The sequence below is a fragment of the Ursus arctos genome, unplaced genomic scaffold (assembly GCF_023065955.2).
Source record: "Ursus arctos isolate Adak ecotype North America unplaced genomic scaffold, UrsArc2.0 scaffold_10, whole genome shotgun sequence".
NCBI lineage: Eukaryota > Metazoa > Chordata > Mammalia > Carnivora > Ursidae > Ursus > Ursus arctos.
The window spans coordinates 70,383,323-70,404,143 of record NW_026622764.1 but is presented as its reverse complement, the minus strand read 5'-3'; the positions used below and the strand labels follow the sequence as shown (position 1 = coordinate 70,404,143).

The 20,821-nt window shown below is 33.9% G+C and overlaps 1 protein-coding gene across 9 annotated transcripts in view; it reads left to right on the top strand.

Moving 5' to 3' along the window:
* Positions 1–20,821, top strand: part of PAN3 (poly(A) specific ribonuclease subunit PAN3) — a 126,354-nt gene that overhangs the window by 10,199 nt on the left and 95,334 nt on the right. For all 9 annotated transcript variants that reach the window (XM_044381723.3, XM_044381722.3, XM_048215677.2 and 6 more), the window contains exons 2-4: positions 10,090–10,211; positions 10,977–11,043; positions 12,930–13,000. In XM_044381723.3, coding sequence (XP_044237658.3) covers positions 10,090–10,211; positions 10,977–11,043; positions 12,930–13,000 — 260 coding nt within the window. The remainder of the gene's footprint in view (positions 1–10,089; positions 10,212–10,976; positions 11,044–12,929; positions 13,001–20,821) is intronic.

Here is a 20,821-nt window from a genome sequence, read left to right as displayed (position 1 = left end):
TACACTAATATTTTGCACAAGGAATAAGCTGGTTTTAGAAACACATTTTCTATTATTAAATTCTGATTTACTGAGAAAGCAAGAACAGTGGAAAACTTCTCAAAACATTTATTTATTGGCAGATTTTGGTTGCATAGAAGAAGCAGTTATCTTGGCACAGATCCTAAACTAGAACTGTCTTATTGGGAGACATTTTTCAGTAAGTAATCAAAGGGACTAAATATTAAATAGCTTCACCTGAGAACCCAGTTTATTTAGTTGTTTATTGTCAAGTTTGTAGCCAGTGTATCTTGGAAGGCCTGTAGTATTGTAGTGCTCCTCAGAGTCCAGTGTTTACCAGAGCCTTGCTGCACTGTAGTTCTTCTCTGATTCTGAAAATTAATAATGTATGTCTTAAATTTTCAGTTCAAAACAGTGTACTGTGTATATTTCAGTGTGAAACAGTAGAATCTCAGCTGAGCTCTTATTAAGCAACTTTGATCTATGTAAAATTGCTGTTTCAGGATTTTTTTCTTTTTTTTTAGTCTAGTCTTCCCATAGACCTTGTTGTGTCTTTCTTGGTGCAAAGGTATGATGACTTTCATAAGGGCCAGTTACAGATAGAACTTACAGTTTTTAAAACAATGTCAACTTGCCTCTGGAGGTATATTTTATGCAGATCACTACTTCGTAAATATGACATAGTATCTGTATAGTTTGGGCACTGCTCAGGGAGTTTGATTATCAAGCTTTTATTGAACATTTTTGTGTCAGATACTGTACTGGTGTCAGGGAATACAAAGATGTGTGGTTCTGGCTATTTATGAATGCACAATCTAGTAAAGGATTTTGAAATGTATAAATTTTGGCATAGTTTGGTACACTGTGGGTATAAAGTTGTATAACAAACTCTATTCAGGGATATTTTGGAAGGTCTCATGAAGAGGGAATATTTGAACTATTTTTTGAAAGATGTGTGAAGCATATCTGGTAGAAAAGAAAGGCATCGTAGGCAGATGACCAGGACACAGATTTTGAGAGATAGCATTGTGCATGCTTTTGTTCTATAGTCACCTGATGTGGAGAAGAGGCTATATTATGGAGAGTGGTACCAGATGATAGATTGTGTGGCCACATTGTAAAGGGCCTTGTAGGCTGTGCTAAGTGAAGTGATAAGATCTATGTCTTAAAGAGATAACCATAGGAGCTTTTGGCTTCCAAGGATGGAGATAGGGAAACAATTCAGAGTAGCCTTATAACAATGGAAGAGAGAAATGCCAAGGACTTGATTTAGGCAAGTGGAAATGAAATATAGGGGGCGCATTTGAGAGAGATTTGGTGAAGCAACTACTTGAGAGGGTAGATGGGAGAGAGAAAGGAGTTAAGGGTAAATGAGTTTTTAGCTTAAAAGTACTTGTCACACATATACTTGAAGACATTTAATAATAGATAGTTGTAAAGGTGAGTCTGGGTTTGTAGGAATGACTGAGAGGAATGTAGTGTAGTGATTTTTGGAGCCTTTAAGTAAGTTTGTTCTGGTTTCAAATTTCATCTCTGGCACTGCCACCAAAATAGGCAATAATGATATGTATCTTAAAGGACTGATGAGATTGTGTGTATAAGCAATACATGGCAGCTGGTATTATTGTCTGTCTATATATCTAATCTGTCTCTCTATCAGAACCAGAAATGAATGTTTCAAAGCAAGAGGATGAGAGTTCAAGAGGGTCTAGGTAAATGGCTAAAAAGGGAAGTACTTAACATTCTTAGCCCTTTATTACTTCAATTGGGTTGTGGTTTAATACTACGTTTTCTCCTTCTGTTGAGAATTAATATAAAAAGTGTTTCTAGAAATTTTCCTTTCACCTGTATCAAGGATGTATGATGATCAGTACTCCATATATAAAAATCCTTATAAAATTTTTTCTGAAGAGCTTAGTGCCAGGAAGTTTTTGCTGTAAAAAATTGGTATTTGTTATTTTACTAGGTGAGTATTTTTAACTTACATTTTTTCTTTTTTATCTTGGCTAATTAGAAACTTCTGAACTTAATGTTCAACTGAAATACTTATTCTTAGCTTACATTTATTGGTTTAATAATCCACTATTTAATCTTTTATTTTTATTATATGTCTGTCTTAGGGGAGGGTGATTAAATAACAAATTTATTGTCTCACAGTTGTGGAGCCTGGAAGTCTGAGATCAAGGTGTTGGCTGGGTTGCTTTCTTCTAAGGGTTGTGAGAAATAATCTGTTCCATGCCTCTCACCAAGCCTCTGGTGGTTTGCCTGCAGTCTTTAGCGTCCCTTGGCTTGTGGAAGCATCACCTTGATCGGCTTTCATCTTCACAAGACATTCTTCCTGTGTGTGTGTCTGTGTCCAGATTTTCCCTTTTATAAAGTCATAAGTCATATTGGTGTCAACTAACTAGAATTTAAATAAAAAATCTGAAAAGGAGAAAAGAAAAAGAAAGGAAACTCATAGTGAAATCAGAAAAAAAAAAAAGTCACACTGGATTAGGATTCACCTGAATGACCTCGTCTTAACTAATGACATTTTCAATGATTCTATACTAAAATAAGATGACATTCTGAGATACTGAGGTTAGGACGTCAAGATGAATTTTGGGAGGATACAGTTCAGTTTGTTGAGTGGGTAAAAAATGAGATAATGCACATAAAATTACATTTGACTTATGATTGATGCTCTGTTCTACTAAGGTCTTGCTTCTCTTCTCATCAGTTATCACTGATGTTGGTTAATGGTGGTGCTTCAGAGTTAGGTGGAGAATCTGAAATGTGAAATTGGTTTCTTTATGGTTCACAGAAACTTTATCACAAATAGAATATTTGTAGCCATTACTGTTTTCTCGTAGTTCCCTTGGACTTTTTCTTAGTTTTTGAGCTTTTGAGGGAAGTCCAGTCCTTCGCATAGACCAGTAGGTCTTGCCCAGCCACCTGCTTTGGATTCGAGTCTTTTCTTTCAGACAATTCCTAAGGGTTTTGTTACATGTCTAAAATATGCCGAGCTACCTTTTCATCATTTATGGCAAAATTTTTAAAAAACTAATGAAAAATTTCCCCTAATGCATTCTATACAAAGAACATGTTAGCTTTTCATCAGAAAAAGCAAGATAACTTTTACAAATAAATTTATAAAAGGATACAAATGATCACCACAAAAAGTAACCATTTGGCACATAATATCATCCAGGCATGCCAGTGTACTGAATTATTTTCACGATAACTCTGGAAAGTAGGTGCTGTCATTTCTGTTAGGAGGAAATGGAGAAATGGATCAAATATTTTATCAAAATGAGGTGTCTGGCTGGCTCAGTCAGTAAAGCATGTGACTCTTGGTCTCAGGGTTTTGAGTTCAAGCCCCACATTGGGCATGGAGCCTATTTAAAAATAAACAGTGGAAGGTCAGTAGTTGGCAGCTGGCTGAAGCAGATCGCATGGGCAGTTGTTATTTGCTCAGAGTCTGCACCAAAAGATTGGTGCCACTGCCTGCTGAGAGGGTGGAGGAGTCCCTGTTTCTTGGGCCTGCGTCCACCCTATCATCATCTAGCACCTCTGAGTCTCAATTTCCTTACCAGAAAATGGGAGGCAATGATACCATTTCATTGGTATTTTATGAAGGTCGGATGTGAAAATCATAATATAGTGCATCTTTTATCAACTTTTAAACATACCTATTTTTAAAAGGGCTTAACTGTAAATAAGTGTTTATACAGATGTGCTACTAGATTAGAGAATACCAAAAAAATAGTAGTCCCAAATCTCAGTTAATAGATCATTTAGATGGGCAGATGGTACAGAAACATGTAAGAATTTAAAGGTTTAAATAGTTGAAGACAGCAATAAAAAGGTCAAAGGAAATATATATATATATTTTCTACTTTGATTACATTATAATCTTTGGTCTTTTGGAAATATCTGTGTATTCATTTTTTCCCCCTAATGGCTACCCAGTTGTTTTGAGTCTATTTATTGAATAATTCCTTTTTTTTCCACTGATTTTATAAAATAGCTTTATTGAAATACAGTTTACATGCTGTATTCACCCTTTGTAAGTATACAGTTCAGTTTTTAGTAGGTTATATTCCGGAGTTGTGCAGCCTCAGGATTCTTAACAAGATACTGTTTAATTGTTTTTCATAATTTTTCATTGAAGTTTGCAGAGTAGATGGTATGAGTTTCATTTTACAAGTGATAGTATAATCTACATTTTATGAGCATTTTGCCCAAGACTTTGTGGCCAGTAAGTGACAAAACTGAGACTTAAACCTAGTGCCTTTGGGAAATGATAGATTGAGAACAGATCGTTGAGGGCTTTTTAATGTCAGACTGAGAAGTTTGGATTTCATCACGTAGGGTAAGCATTGCCAGCATCCTGTCCGTGATGTGCTCTTCGGCAGAGGAAAACCACTCCGTATTTTCAGGGGTCACTTTTTGTAGTGTGTTCTATGGAACTCTAGACCCTCAAGTTGCTCCATGTAGAAAGGGTTCCTTAGGTGCATTTGGGAAGTACTCTTGTCTCCTTTTTGAATTGTCACAGTTCACATTGTAGACAAAGGCTCTGAGAAGTTGTGTAGTGAAGAAATGGGTTTACTTTTATTTTTTCTAGCCTTTTCCAAATTTACTTGACTTCAGAATTACCTTTGGGTAACATTGGTTTATTGTGATGTTTTTGGAAAGTTAAACCCATTTCATCAAGGGGGGACTAGACTGAAGATGAAGGAGAACATTTATTTAGTTAAGCTGTGAGGATGGGTTTTTGGGTTTTTTTTTTAAGTGGGTTATCAGCATACACATTTATATGTTAATGGCAAGGTAACTGCTGACAGAGATTATCATTTTAAAACTGCAGGCTTGAAATTTCATCTTTTGATTTCTAATTCCCTCTCTTAAAAACTGGAAGGCAGTTTCATGCAATTGAGAGATTGCCGTTACATCCCAGTTATGTCACTTAGTAGCTTTGTGATGTAGGGCAAGCTTTCTCATCTCCTTAAATTGGTTAATTTGCTTTAATTGCAAAATAAAAGTAGTATCAACCTTGCCACAGTTGTCATTCAGACTGAGGCTCATATCTACACAGTGATTGTTGAATTGATTATTATTCTGTACAGATACAAATTGTAATAATAGTGATAATATAGCTTTCATAGAAATAGTAAGCTTTACTTATAGTGGATTGGAAACTATTATTGCATAGAGATGGTGTAAAGTTTACTTAAAGTAGATTGCAAAAATAAGGGGTTGAAGGAATGAAAAGTTCTTAATTGTCTAGTCTTGGTAATTATAGTCTTTAAAGTGTCTTATGCTTATGTAATTTAAACTTTAAAAGTACTCTACACACCTTTTTCTCTTTGTGCATCTCATAAGGTAGGTAGGGTATTATGTGTCCATTCTTAGTAACTTAAAAACATTAATATCTTCATGATCTATACAGAATAGAATAATGTATCATAGGTTAGTGATTTTCCTGACTGCTCTTGGAAGTATCAAATCCCATTCTCTCCCTTCCAAAATAGGAAAAGTTAAGTGTAAGTATATCTGTGGAATTTTTTTCCTCTCAGCTTTATTGAGTTATTGACATATAACATCTGTGTACAACGTGATGACATGATACAAATATATACTGCAAAATGATTACCACATAGGTTAGTCAACACCTCCATCCCTTCACATAATTACATTTTTTTTTTGTGGTGATAACGTTTAAACTCTACTCTTCTAACAACTTTCTTGTATATAATACAATTCTGCTAATTATAGTCATCGTGATGTACATTAGATCCTCAGAACTTACTCATCTTAGAGCTGGAAGTTTGACCAACATCTCCCCATTTCTCCCACTTGCCAGTCCCTGGCAATGCCCCACTGTTCTATTTCTTTGAGTTTGGCTCTTTTATATTCCACATATAAGTGAGAACATACACTATTTGTCTTTCTTTGACTTATTTCACTTAGCATAATGCCCTCAAGGTCCATCCATGACGTCAAAAATGTCAGGATTTCCTTCTTTATTATGGCTAATATTTCATTTTGTGTGTGTCAGTGTGTGTGTGTATATACACAATACATACACATATACATATGTGTATATACCACATTTTATACATATATATGTATTTTATACATATATTTTATATATTATTTTATATCTATATATTTATATCTGTATATATCACATTTTCATTAGCCATTCATCTGTCAGTGGACACCTTGGTTGTTTCCATGTCTTGGCTATTAGGAATAATGCTATAGTGAACATGGGGGTCCAGATATTTCTTCAATATCATGATTCCATTTCCTTTGTTTATATACAAAGTAGTAATCCTGTGTTATCTGCAGGGTATTCGGTAGTCCTTTTATCTGCAGGGGATATAGTCCACTACCCCCGGTGGATGTTGGAAATTGCAGATAGTATGAATCCTATATACTATGTTTTTTCCTATATATACATACATACCTATACTAAAGTTTAATTTATAAATTAGCCACTGTAAGAGATTAAGAACAATAATAAAATACAAAAGTTATATCAATATACTGTAATAAAAGTTATGTGAAGGTGGTTTCTCTCTTTCTAAATATCTTTTTGTACTGTTACTCACCCTTCTTGTGATGATGTGAGTTGATAAAATGCCTACATGATCAGGTGAAGTAGGGTGAATGATGCAGGCATTGTGACATAGTGTTCGTTTACCATTGGCCTGATGATGATACATTAGGAGGATCATCTGCTTCTGTGTGGTTGATTGAGGTTGACCATAGGTAACTGTGGAAAGTGAAACCTTGGAGAAGGTGGGGTGGGGGGGGGGCTACTTTACCCAGAAGTAAGATTGCTCAATCATATGTTCTGTTTTTAATTTTTGAGGGACCTCCATACTGTTTTCAATAGTAGCTGTGCTGCACCAATTTACATTCCCACTGACAGTGGTCAAGGATTCTCTTTTCTCCATGGCCTCACCAAAACTTATCTCTATCTTTTGATAATAGCCATTCTGACAGGTGTGAGGGGATATTTCATTATGGTTTTAATTTGTATTTTCTCGATGATTTGTGGTATCAGGAATCTTTTCATGTGTCTGGTGGTCATCTGTGTATCTTCTTTGGAAACATGTCTATTCAAGTCCTTTGCTTATTTTTTAATTGGATATTTTTGGAGGGCTGTTGAGTTATAGGAGTTTCTTATACATTTTGGATATTATTAACCTCTTATCAGAGGGATGGTTTGCAAATATTTTCTGTTTCATAGGTTGCCTTTTTATTGTGCTGATTGTTTCTTTTGCTCTCTAGATGCTTTTTCATTTGATATGGTCCTATATGTTTATTTTTGCTTTTGTTGCTTGTGCTTTTATTGTCTCATTCAAAAAATTCTTGCCAAGACCAAGGTCAAGTAACTCTCCCTGTGTTTTCTTCCAGTTGTTTACAGTTTTAGGTCTTTATGTGGAATGTTTAATTAATTTTTTTAACCCTAATTATTGGCCATGTTTAACCCTCTCCCTTTCTCCTTCTCTCTCTCTCTCTCTCTTTCTTTTTTTTTTATGTTAAGCCCAGTCAGTTGTTTCTTTGTTAGGGAGCATAAAGTTTCTTCTGTCAAAAGTTGTGTATTCTAAAGGAATGTGAATCAATTTTAATATAGTGAGAACCAATCACTACCAGAAGTTTGGTAATAAATTAGGGCAAACTCTATTTCTTAAAGATAAAGTTTTATAAAGGATGGGCTGTTTATAAGATTGTTTTATTGTCCTCTGACAGTTTAATATTCATTTGTTTTGCAAATATTTTGTTATGCTTAGGTGCTTATTTTTAGTCCAGTGGATCTTGCTTAAAATCTAAGGTAAGACGTTGATCATAGATATTTAAGTTCTGGCATGTTCAATAATAGGTTTATTGTATTAGCTTTTGTAACATAAGAATAAAAGAGAAAATTGGATTTAAAATTTGAAAACATTGAAATAAAAATGTTATATTAAAATAATTTGACTCTGGAATTGTACTCTATTTTTGAAAACCATTTTATTTTACTAGGGAAAGGTAAATAGTAGATGCTATAAGGATTTTGGTGGAATATAGGAACTTTTCCCCTTATGGATTTCTCTATCATCATCATCATCATCATCATCATTATGAAAATAACTACATTATGGAAAAGTAATACGAGAAAAGACTAAGCTCTCCAATTCAATCAACCAGATCACAAAAGATTAAAATTTTGGTATATATATATACTGGTGTATATATACGTAAGACTGAATATATATAGGACTGAATATACATATATATTCAGTCTTATAATCTGTGTGTGTATATATGTTAGCACACTAATTATCATACAATAATAAAAATGCGTTCCCTTTTCACTTCAGATTGCAAACAGTTACGATACATACCATTTATTTATTCTCATTTTCTACAACCTTTTATTATGGAAAATTTTAAACTTTGATAAAAGTAGAGAGGAGAATATAATAGTTCCCTATCACTCAGCTTCAATAAGGACCAGCATTTTGCCAGTTTTATTTTGTCTCTTTTCCCAGTTTTTGATTTGCTAGAGTATTAATAAATCCCATACATTAATTATTATGATTTTTAAATAATTTCAAATTATTTAAGTATTTAAGTATTTACGTAATCTTTCAAAAGATATGTTCGAATTTACTTAATTTTGTTGTTGTTGTTGGGTATTTCACCTTGTGTCTAATTTGTTATTAAAATAATACTTTTAATACTTGTATATAAATGGACAACATGATGAACAACTTCACGTATAAAACTTTAGATGTTTCTGATTATATTCTTCAGCGACATCTGAAATTGTAAACACTAATTTAAAAGATATGAACCATTAAAAATGATCTTTTTGTAATTATAAAAGGAATACATTTTAATTTTGGAAATTTTGAGAAATAAATCTTAAAAAGAGACTAAAAATTACCTCAGGTTGCTTTCCAAGGAATCCCTATGTATTAGTCTGTTTGGGCCACTATAATAAAATACCACAGAGTGGTTGTTTTATAAACAACAGAAATGTATTTCTCGCTGTTCTGGAGCCTGGGAAGTCCAGTATCATAGCACTGGTAGATTTTGTGTGGTGTTAGCAAGAACCTACTTCCTGGTTCATAAGTGGGTACCTCGTGTTCTCACATGGTTGAAGGGGCTAGGGATCTCTGTAGGTGTCTTTTATAGGAGCATTAATCTTATTCCTGAGGGCTCCACTCCCGTGACCTAAGCACCTCCCAAAGGCCCTACCTCCTTTACTATTATCTTTGGGGGTTAGGATTTCAACATAGGAATTTTGTGGTTATACAGAAATCCAGATCATAGCACCCTATATTGAGCCATCAGCATTTTGTTTAGTTTTCTTCTTGGTTGGAGGTCAGAGTGGTTTCAGTGGTTCTCGGAGGCTGTGCCTAGAAGAGGACAATCTACTTGGAACTTAGCTGATCTGTAAAGCTTATGACTTTGTACTTAACTGGGAGCTTGGAAAATAGCATTCCAACATCTACAACAGATTGTCCATTACTTTGTTGGTATATAACGGATTGTCCTCCTAGTTATAATCATTCTGCATTTACCTATCCCAAAATCAGCAGCTTATCTATATTCCTGAACTCTGTCTCATTCCTACATCTGCATAATTGTTTTTACTGAGTTATGAGTTAATGTGAGACTGCTGGTCTGTTTCATAAGATAGGTTAAGAGAAACAGTCCTGAGAAACTTAAATCTTTCTCACGTGAAGATTCACAGGAGAAATTGTAGTGTTTTATATTCTACTGTCTTCTTGCAAAGTTAAAGAAAATGATGAGAAAACGAAATGCAAGTGTGGTTTGTTTCTTCATGTTATGCTTGGGGGTGCTTACGTGACTAATATAAAATAAATTACTTTGTGGGAAAGAAATCAGTCAACTTGAGCATTGATGGACAGATTTTTCGACCTGAGCCAATTTTATTTGGTCCCGTCTTTTGTTATGAACAGATAAATAAAAATAAGTGTGACAGAGATTTGAGACTTTAAAATTTATTTGGAGATGCAGGAATTACATCAAGATTTTGTGCTTTTAAATAATTAAAATATTTGAATTTTCCTTATCTTTCAGTTCCTGGAATAGATGGAGGTGCTTTAACTGATACCAGTCTCACAGATTCCTATTTCAGCACCAGCTTTATTGGAGTTAATGGATTTGGAAGCCCAGTGGAAACAAAGTATCCCTTGATGCAGGTATCCTTAGTATGAATTTATATGGCACTAAACAGTGAAGTTTATTCCAGTGGTGGGGGATGTCTAGAGTCTTCATTTATTCCTAAATTTCTTGAGTAAGAGGTAAGGTTTTAGGAGGTGATATAGTTAGGTAGGATAGAGTTGGATTCAGGGTGAGCTTTCAAGGGTGGGGATGGGGTGGGATGACAGTGGAGTGTGTAGAGGATAGATGGAAAGAGACTAATTTCACTCTTCTGTGTGTTTTGCGGGTATGGAGTGAAGGCCTTTCAGGATGGAGAGACTAGAGGCTATGGAGTATAAGAAAGCGTGAAACATGTTTAGAGAACAGAGAATAGCCTGATTTGATAGAATCTATAAGGTGTATAAATGGTAATATGCATTGGGAGAGGGTGTTAGAAGGCACTTGTTGATTTTATACATAGTCACTTCACGTCTTCTGAGATGGATATTGAAATTTATATTTTATAGATGAGGAGACTTACTAGTTATGTATGTTGCCCAATCTAATATGTTATGGAAGTGCAATTCAAAATTGGTTTTAAATACCTGGCTAGTGAGTAAAATTTTCATTTGATGTGTTATAAAGAGTATTTGGAAATCTTTGCATGAATTATAATCCATATAGTGACATATATAAGAAGATTAGAGTGTCAGTAATATGAGAAGTGGATTAGAGGGGAAGAAGCAAAGAGAGTCTGAATTGGTTGAATATTCTTAATTCTGTATTTCTCAGTGAATATTATGTGTATCTGTTTTGTTTTTCAGAGAATGACTAATAGTAGCAGCTCCCCAAGTCTTCTAAATGACAGTGCCAAGCCATATGCAGGCCATGGTAAGACTTGGTCCCTTTTTCTCTTTTCTATTTCTGACTCTGAAAATAATATGTTCATTGTAGAAATCTTGAAAATTATAAATGGGTATAAGGAAGAGAATAAGAATGATTATTTTCACTCCAAATAACTATTATTTGGATTCTGTATAATTCCAAATAATGGTTATGTCTGTGAATATATATACATATGTATACATACATAATATATAATAATACTTAGCTAAGTATATACATGATAATATTTAAGATTGCATTATATAGTTTTAAATTATATCATGAGTGTTTCTTGGTCATTATAAATTGTATTCTATTGCTTATTTTCATAATTCAGTATACTAAACTTTTTTTAAAAAAAGTATATACTCTAATATTAGACTGTGTGTATGAATCTGTATTCATATTTTGAATTATGCTTTTGGAAACGGACATGGAATTACTGTTTCAAAGATTATGGTCATTTTTAAGGTTTTTGATATGGAATTTCCAAGTATCTTTCTGTATCCTATTTTAAAAACAAATGTTAAACAAAAAAATAAAAACAAATGTTCAAGAATTCTTAAAAATATGTAACAGTTGAGTGTTAATACTCTGCATCGGTAAAATGTTAACAGTTATTATTAATGGTGAGAAGAGGAGTTTGCATGTTGATTATTTTCTGAGACATTTTATGTGTGTATCAAATTTCTATCACTATTTGGATATTTCAACTTTTTTTGCTGTAGGAAAAAAAAGAAACATTTTAATACTGAATAAAATTATTAGAAACTAATTGGTAGTGTAATAATATTTTTAGCATTCCCATAGAGTTTATATGTTGACTTTTAAATATATCAAAAGTAGAATAAAGGATGAATAATATCTATTTTTATAAGTGCCTTGAATGTATAAATTACATAAAAATATTTCACATCTTGTTATTTTATTAGCTTCTCTTTCTTTGCATTATTAAATTGTTAATTCTAATGAAGGACCAGACTATGAAAATTCAGGCAGACGAAGCTAGAGAAATTAAGCAGCAATCTATATTGCATTATGAAGAGATTTAAGATTCCTTTAAATGAGAACATTTAGTATGGTTTTTAGAATTTTATAGATAATTTAATGAGAAACATAAGATTAACTAGAGCTCAGAATTGAAGATAAAGTATTTCCATGTATATCATGTATACCTTTTCAGAAACTTCTGATTTATTAAGTGAAAAACAATTTAGAGATATACTTTCGTTTGTGATTTCTGCCCACAGAGTCATAGAACTTTGAAAATATAAAATCTTTGAATTTTATGTTTGTGTTTTGAAACATGTAATACTTCAATCTTTAAAAACAATTTATGTATATTTTTAGTAAGAATATAAAATATCTGGTGATAAACTTAAAAGATGGACTGTTCTCTAGACTGGATGGTTTTAAGGCCTTGCCTAAGTGTTAAAATCCAAGTCCGGTCCCTTGGAGTGTGTTTTACTGTCCTTCCCACCTCACCGCCCCTTTTAATTTTTCTCATGATTTGGTCTGAAGCATGCAGACAGTTACTACAGGTAGACTTTTTCCTTCCTAAACACATTACTGATAGCATGGTTAAGAGTCCTCTTTTCTTTTTTTTTTGTTTGATTTTTCTTTTGGTTCTAAGCAAACAGATGCACCCTAATTAATCCATATAGCTTCTGATTAAATGTGTATTTAGTGTTGGCTGAAAGAAGTATTCTCCAATTTGTGATTTAGTCCCTTAGAAAATATTTGAACATCCACTGTATGTGAGGCATTGATTTTAACTGTTACGGTGATGTATGATTTTTATTACTGTTACAAGCATTGTCAAGTTAAACATTTATTAGATTTGTGGGTTACTTGAGTTGTCTGTGTGGAAACTTTTGTAACTTACCTTCCAGATCCTCTAACTTCACCTGCTTCATCCTTGTTTAATGATTTTGGTGCCCTCAACATCTCTCAGAGAAGAAAGGTAGGTGAAGTTGAAACTTATGTTAGACTAAATGGAATATAGAGGCGATATTGGGGTCATCACCTATATAATGGTCAATATTCTCTTAAGTTGGGGGGTGCTTTTTATGAATTGGGATATTTTCTTGCTTTCATTTGCCCTTTTCCTTGTTACATATTTCATATATGTAGAGTTTTATTTGTCTCTGTGCATGAAATAGAGATTTTTTATGTGAAGGGATGAAATCCTTCTTTTGCTCATTTTCTTTATCTTAATGTATTCTGTTTCTAAGAAAACATCTAATTTAATGTTGTAGTTTCTGTTACTGTGACCCTTTATAGGCACATTAATCATGTTTTAACTTTATTTTTTGACTGCTTTGTCTAAATTTCAAAGATTTCTCCCCTAATTTAAACGCCTCATTACAAGGCAACATTAAAAATCTTCAACTTTTCATAATTGGTTCACCTGTTTGAAAACAGTTTAAAATCTCTTCATGTTAAAATCTCTTAATTGTATTTTATTTAGAATTGAGGTTGCTAGGCCTTGCATAGATTCTGAAGTATTTTATAGGGAGTAGTTCTATGATAAGGAGAAATGAAATTCTATTATAGTTTGATGCCTTTGAGTCTTAATGAGAATTATTATATTAATAGTACTAATAATCTAGAGAAGGTGGTAATTTTGGTTAGGATCAGTAGCCCCTAAAGATGTTCAGGAGGTTGTAAATCTTGGTGGAAATTACTACAGTGTTATAACTAATTTCAGTTTCCTAAGTAATGGAAGAAAGACCCCCAATATAAAGAGTATTAATTTTAGGAAATTGATATAAGTTTAAGATGCTTTTAGGAAGTATCTGATCAGAGAGTAGTATAAAATGACATTCAAGAAACTTAGATATTCTCAAGAATTATGGGGTCGGGTATAGATGACTTCAATACCTTATGTACCTACTATTATCTCCATTTTGAAACAGATAAGGTCAAGGAGGTAATAATTACAGAATGCTTTTAATGATAATCAGAAATGTGTGGGCTTGATTTTATAGACTTCCTTATGGGCTATCATCAAGAGCACATTTACTCTTGCTTTATATGTTAGTCTCATAAATTGGAATATGTAGTTTCTGAATCCTTATAGTAGAAGTGGAATAGAATTGGACGCAGGCTGACTCATTGGCAGTAGTGAGAAGTGACAATAGGCAAAGCCTGTCAATATGGAAGGAAACTGTGAAATGCCAAAAAGCAGATACAAGCTAGAAATCAAATTATCTAGAGCTGTATAGTGTAAGGAAAAATACAAAGTCCTTAAGAAGCCTTAGGGGTCCCCTTAATGGCCTTTTCACATTTTTAATAATCAGTTAATTGTGGTAAGTTGCATTTCTGATATATGAGTAGAAAATAAAACTAGAATGGCAGATAAATACTTAACAGTGTTCGTAATGTGAGAGTTTAGTGGACCGTACCTTAAAGTTGAAATATATGATTTAGAGCTACTTGCATTTGTTTTTGAGAAAATAGTAAAAATCTTTGGAGATTGGAAAAAGGATGTAGTGCCCATTCTTTTAAAACTCATTTCAATAAAGGAAAGTAGTAAAAGGAAATGTTATTACCAATGTGACCTCAGTGTTTGGAATGGAAGCAGATTAATATGGTGAAATGAGCATTGTGTTAGAACTTTTGAGGTCCTGGATCTCTAGCTTTGTGACCTTGGGCCAACTTTCTGGGCTGTAATCTTTATATCCATGAAATGAAGAACATGGCCTGGATAATTGCTGTGGTGTCTTTCATCTTTAAAACTCAGTGTCTCTCTAAACTGAAAGGACCTACGTGTTAGTCTCTACTTAGAAATTCAGGGTTCACATAGTTTATCTTTGAAAGACCATATTTTCTTGCCATTTACATTTAAAATAATATGAAGGGACATAAGAGATTTTTTTCCAGTAGTGGACTGTATAGTTAGGAATCTATGTTGGTACGAGTTGCATATGTTTTAAAATTTTTAATGGTTGAATTGAGGTTTAAAATTCTTTGTGTTAGAAAAACTCTTAGCATAAGAGTATTGCATGCTACAAGTTGGGAATTGAAGACGTATGTAGACTTTCTTTTGTTGTAGTAATTCTTAATGTCTGTTTAATGATGCAGTTTTAGTGGCAGTAACTCAAATTTAGGTAAATATAATTCGAGGTTAATCTAAGCAGGCCATCATGATTACTCAGAGACATTTTATTTCATAATGATATTGGAGAACAGATAGGCCATACCTACTGTTGTTGCATAGCTAAACTATTTTCTGGAAATCTCATTTGGGCCAATCATTGGGCCAGGTATGCTAAAATGAATCATTGCCTGGGGAGTATGTGAATTATTGGGATCAGATCAACTATTTTTATTGTAAGCAGACTTACTATGTGCTATGTGGAAAATTGAAAAAGAATGGATTGATGTTTTTACTGCTTCTCTCAAGTCTAGTTGAAGAGGCAGTCCATGAACCTACTTATAGTATATTAATTCTTGCTAGTTTAAATATCTGATGATTGCTAAATAGAATTCTCTAGATGCAGAAGCGTTTATGGTGAAAAGACATTTTGAGTTGGGGTTTTCTTGAACTTGAGGAATATGTTGAAGCATATACTCGATCAGAAGGTATTGCTTGATTACAAGTAGAGAGGATCTTCAGCAAATTTTTAAATTCTCTCTATCATATATGAGCTAAGAGGCTATGACTGAGGGCCTTTATATCTATAGGGACTGGTTGAAGTAAAATGTGGGATGTGAAAAACAGTATTAAACAGGTTGATAGCCATTTGCCTGAGCTGCTTTATTGTTGCTAGATGTGTGACAACTTCCTGAAGAGTTGTATATCGAGAATATATGCATTAGGGTAGTACTGCTCGTGTCCAGGGACTGGCGCTAGTCCCTGAAGTATTTGTGACCTGTCTGTAGGGAGGTAAGTTAAAATACTGGAAGTAAATTTTTAGAAACTTCTGTAATTTGATAATTTGATACTGCAACATCCAAATATGTGCTCATTTTTCTAGTAACTCATTTTTACTTTATAAAATATGCAACCATGGTATTTAGGAAATTATTATTAAATCATCATGGTATTTCACAACTGATGTTTGAGAAGCAGTGATTTTTTTTTTCCTACATTAGATACATTTAATGTTATAGATAGGGAAAGTAACCAGTGTTTGAAAATGTGTAAAATTGTTGGCCAGGGGTGGTGGTGGAAGAAATTGAATTACACCTGTGTACTTTGGGGGAAAGTTAAGTTCCCCCAAAACACTAGAGGTGGAGTTTTGGTGAAAACGAGAGCTGATAGATTTGAGAGTAATATATGAGGAAACTTTAACAGCAAGATAGATGAAGCTGCGAACTGGCCTGATAGAAAAAGAGATGAGAGTCACCCTGAATCACAAGCGTGATCTAGAGAACAGTACCGTTTTGGGTAAGAATCCTTTGGGAAGAAAGTATCTTTATAACAAAGTTGGATGTTGAAATACAGATATGCATAAATGAAGTGTATCAGTACTATGACATCTCACTGGGTATTCTTGCTAAGCTGTGAATTTTTATGCAGGGCGGCCACAAAGCAGAGTGAGAAGCCCTCAAAATTTGTATTTGGCATTATCGACTTCCCCTTGTTTATCTTAGCCTCTCTCTGCCCTTTTTTTTTAAGCCATCAAGAGTCCTTTTCCTATTCAGGTACCCCCCCCCCCCCACATTAAAGCAAAAAAGGCTCTGGTGCCTGTCATTTATACTTCTTGTTTTAGTTGTACTTTATGATGATGTTTCAATCAATATGCAGCTTTACCTGGACATTTGCACTTTATTTCTAGTATTGGGATAACAGATTTTCACTTTTGTGAATTTTTAAGGTTTTAATAACAAGTTAAAGTCTTTGGGCTTAGGGGACAAAGATTTGTGATGTATCTGTTTATTTCTTCTGTTCTTGATTTTAAAACTGTTAGGATAAGGGAAGTGGGATCAGAAGGGGTTTGGCTTATTTGCTGGTGGTTTCTTTGTGAGGAGATGTAGGTTTTGGAGGTCCAGTTATGGATTATTCTGCTTGAGGTCAAAGTTCACTAGCAATGCTTCCTTCCATGTTTTATCTCAGTTTGGAACCTCCTTCTCACTGTTTTCTACCTCAAGAGTATACATTCCTCTTTCAGCCATCTTTACTATAAAATTTACTGGTGATATATATTGTATGTTTTCAGATTAATTTGACATTTAATTTTTTTCTTGTAACATTTCTGTTCTCATGTTCAAAAGATGACTTTTACACTGTTTCTACTCTCGGGAACAAAATATGGAGTAACAAGGAAACTGGAGAGTATTTATGGTAGGGCTCTTTTATGGAGAAAGCTGAAGTAAATTTGGAGAAATTAATAGAATGACGGCAGAGACAATTTGGAATGTAAATCCTTCCTTAATCCTTCTGATGGTTAGGTTTATTTTGGAACATCAGGTCAAGTATTGATCTCAGGAAAAATAAAAAATGAAAAAATGGAGAAGGTAGTGAAAAATAACTGAAATCTTAACGGAAATTGCAATATAAAACTTCACTTGTAAAACCACAGTTTTTAAACTTTTTGTATATGTTCTCAAATACTGTTTTACTTAGTGTTTAGATTTGCAGGTCAGCCACATCAGTATCATTTACCCCTGAGTATTGTGCAAGTCATGTGTCTATGGAAAATTGTGTTTAGAATTACAGATTAAACAGAGCTGTTCTTTTACTGGAGTAGACTAAACCTCCATTCATCTCCACTTGCCATGCTGTGGGAATGTGTACTATCCCAGCTTAAGCCAGATGTAGTGAGGTTGTAGATTTAGAGATACCATGGGTACATATGGAAATTGGTTGAATTGTTGGAGTTCAGGTTCCTATAGGCAGGGAAGCACCCATGGTTACTGTTTATAGCTTGCTCAGAATTTTTATTTCTCTCAAAGATTGAACAGTGGGAATAGTAATAACCCAGTGGTTTTGAGTAATGGTTGATGTTTTAGGGTTTGGGGTTGGATGCCAGGCAGTCTGAATTGAATCTCCATTTCTTCAGTGATTATCATTGTGTCTTTAAGCTTAGTTAAACCTTTTGGTTTCTTTGTTCACAAGATGAGAATAATAATAATAATACCGTGTGCCTACCATGTGGAGTTGTTACGAGGACTAAATGAAATATATTTCCTGGCATAGAAGTGCCCAATAAGTGGTAGTTCTCATTATAGTAATACATGGTATTAGCCAAACCCTTCTAGCCTTGTTTGGGAATTGTTAACTATTGCTAAATAAATAAATATCTGTTGCTGCTCATCTGGAACAGGCTGTATTACAATTGCCCGCTGGAGAAGTGGTTCTCCTGTAGCTGCTCTGAGGATATCTGTCTTTTCTTTGAGGTGTTCAGGCCTCTCCTCCTCTGACGTTTCTTTTTTGCCTCCTCCCCACATAGCTGTTAGCTTCTCAAACATGTGCTTCAAATCTGATGAAAAGCTGTCTGGGGATTTCTTACCATGTACTGGCAGACAGATAGAAACTTGATTTTATTTATATATATATATTTTTTAAAGATTTTATTTATTTATTCGACAGGATAGAGACAGCCAGCGAGAGAGGGAACACAAGCAGGGGGAGTGGGAGAGGAAGAAGCAGGCTCATAGTGGAGGAGCCTGATGTGGGGCTCGATCCCATAACGCCGGGATCACGCCCTGAGCCGAAGGCAGACGCTTAACCGCTGTGCCACCCAGGCGCCCCTGATTTTATTTATATTGATAACGATTTTCTGTATCTGTTCCAGGTAATATGGTAAACTTAAATAATTTTTTCATAAATTAATGTTTTCTATTATATAATCACCCCAACAGGTCTTTGAGAGAGATTATTTTTCAGAATTGGGAAATGGAAGTTTTGGGAGATCAAGTATTTTATCTAGAATGATATAGATAATTATTTACATTTCAGAGAAAACGGAAACTCAGGGCAATATGAAAGAGAAAATGAGTCTTAGATAAGGTGAAAAATAGGTAGTGGAAAGAGGAGCTACTGGTAATATGCAGGGGAGGACAGAAAATATTGACCTTATGCCTGTTTCTTTTTCCATTTATGTGATTATCTCAGTAAAAATTTCCATAAAACAATTTCTAGGGAAAGAATATACAATAAAACTTTTGATATTTGATAGATAACCTTTTAGAAATGTTGCACATATTTATATTCCTGCTCATTGATGCTGGTTTTCCTAGAGCCTTGAACACACAGAGATGTGAAAGTATTTCGTATCTTTGTCATTGTATAAGGCAAAAAACCTCCTCGTTGTTTAAATTTGATTTCTGGTGCTGTTGAACTCTCATTTATGTTAATTGGCTATTGGTGTTTCTTTAATGTCCTTTGCTCATTTTTCTGTTTGGCTATTTTTAAATTCATTGTAAGCTCTGTGTGTTAAGAGATTTAAACCTCTTCAGATGTTTCAGTCCCTCTCCCCATTTTGTTTTTGGTCTTGAGTTTCACAACTGATTTATGCTGTCACTTTTGAAGTGTCACACATACTCTGATAATCTCTTATTAAGTACATTTAAAAAGAACAAAATATTAAGCTCATTTTGTTAAAATAACATGGTAATTCTCTTTTTGCCGAGTCAGTGATTTAAAATGGAAGGGACTGTCAATGTTTTCATGTTATTTGAATCTACTGTCATTTTTATTGTTAATGATCTATAGTAATTAACTTTCCTTAGCAATTGGATATGTTCTCAACCTTCTCTGCATTTTAATTGTCAGATTTGAATGTCACATTCTTTCTATTGCTTTTACCTCCAGTCTTAATCTGTTCTTTTCTTTAAAATGCTGCGCAATTAACGTTAGGTTCAAACTTGTTTAGAAATATGGTAGTTCCTATAGAAAAGGGCTCAACTTTGAAAGAGGTAATTTTGTTTTCCTGTTAAATAAAAGAGGACTCCAGATTGGATTTCCAAGATTGTGTTGAGATAAAAGATATGCTTTGGAAAGAACAGATTAAATTTTGTTGTAACAAATCAGGAGTTCAACCATGTACTACTTTGTGTATTTTAGTGTAATTGGTACTTTGTGTGCAGGGACCTTTTGGCTTTTGTTGAGTCAAGAAAATCTTCAAGTTTATGATTGTAAGGAAATTTTGTTCTATTGACTGATTATAAACGTTTTCATGGCAGATTTTTGTTTTAGAGTTTTTTTTTTTTAAAGAGGTTTGATGTTTGATATTTTACCATATTTGAACATGTGAACTGAAACAGTATGCCTTTTGCATACAGTGTGTAATACTGTTGGCTGTAGTCCTTATCTTGTTTTAGCTTTGGGCATTTTGACTTAACCTAATAATGACAGCTTAGTAAAACCATCGTGCATTTACTGCTTGGATTTAGGAGCTAGTAGTTCATTCTGAGATGATATGGTTGACTTTTTTTTTTTTTTTTTTTTTTTTTTTTACTCTGATCATTGTATTTACAAGGTGGATTAAACAGCTGATCTTAATAGCTTGGCATTACTAGTGATTATCTCTATTTTCCTATGAAATAGGGGTCAGTAATGAATTAGTAAAGGTGAGTTTAGAATTCTTTTTTTTAAAAATATTTTATTTATTTATTTGACAGAGATAGAGACAGCCAGTGAGAGAGGGAACACAAGCAGGGGGAGTGGGAGAGGAAGAAGCAGGCTCACAGCGGAGGAGCCTGATGTGGGGCTCGATCCCATAACACCAGGATCACGCCCTGAGCCGAAGGCAGATGCTTAACGATTGCGCCACCCAGGCGCCCTGAGTTTAGAATTCTTATCCACAAACATGCTAACCTAAGTTTTAGCTAA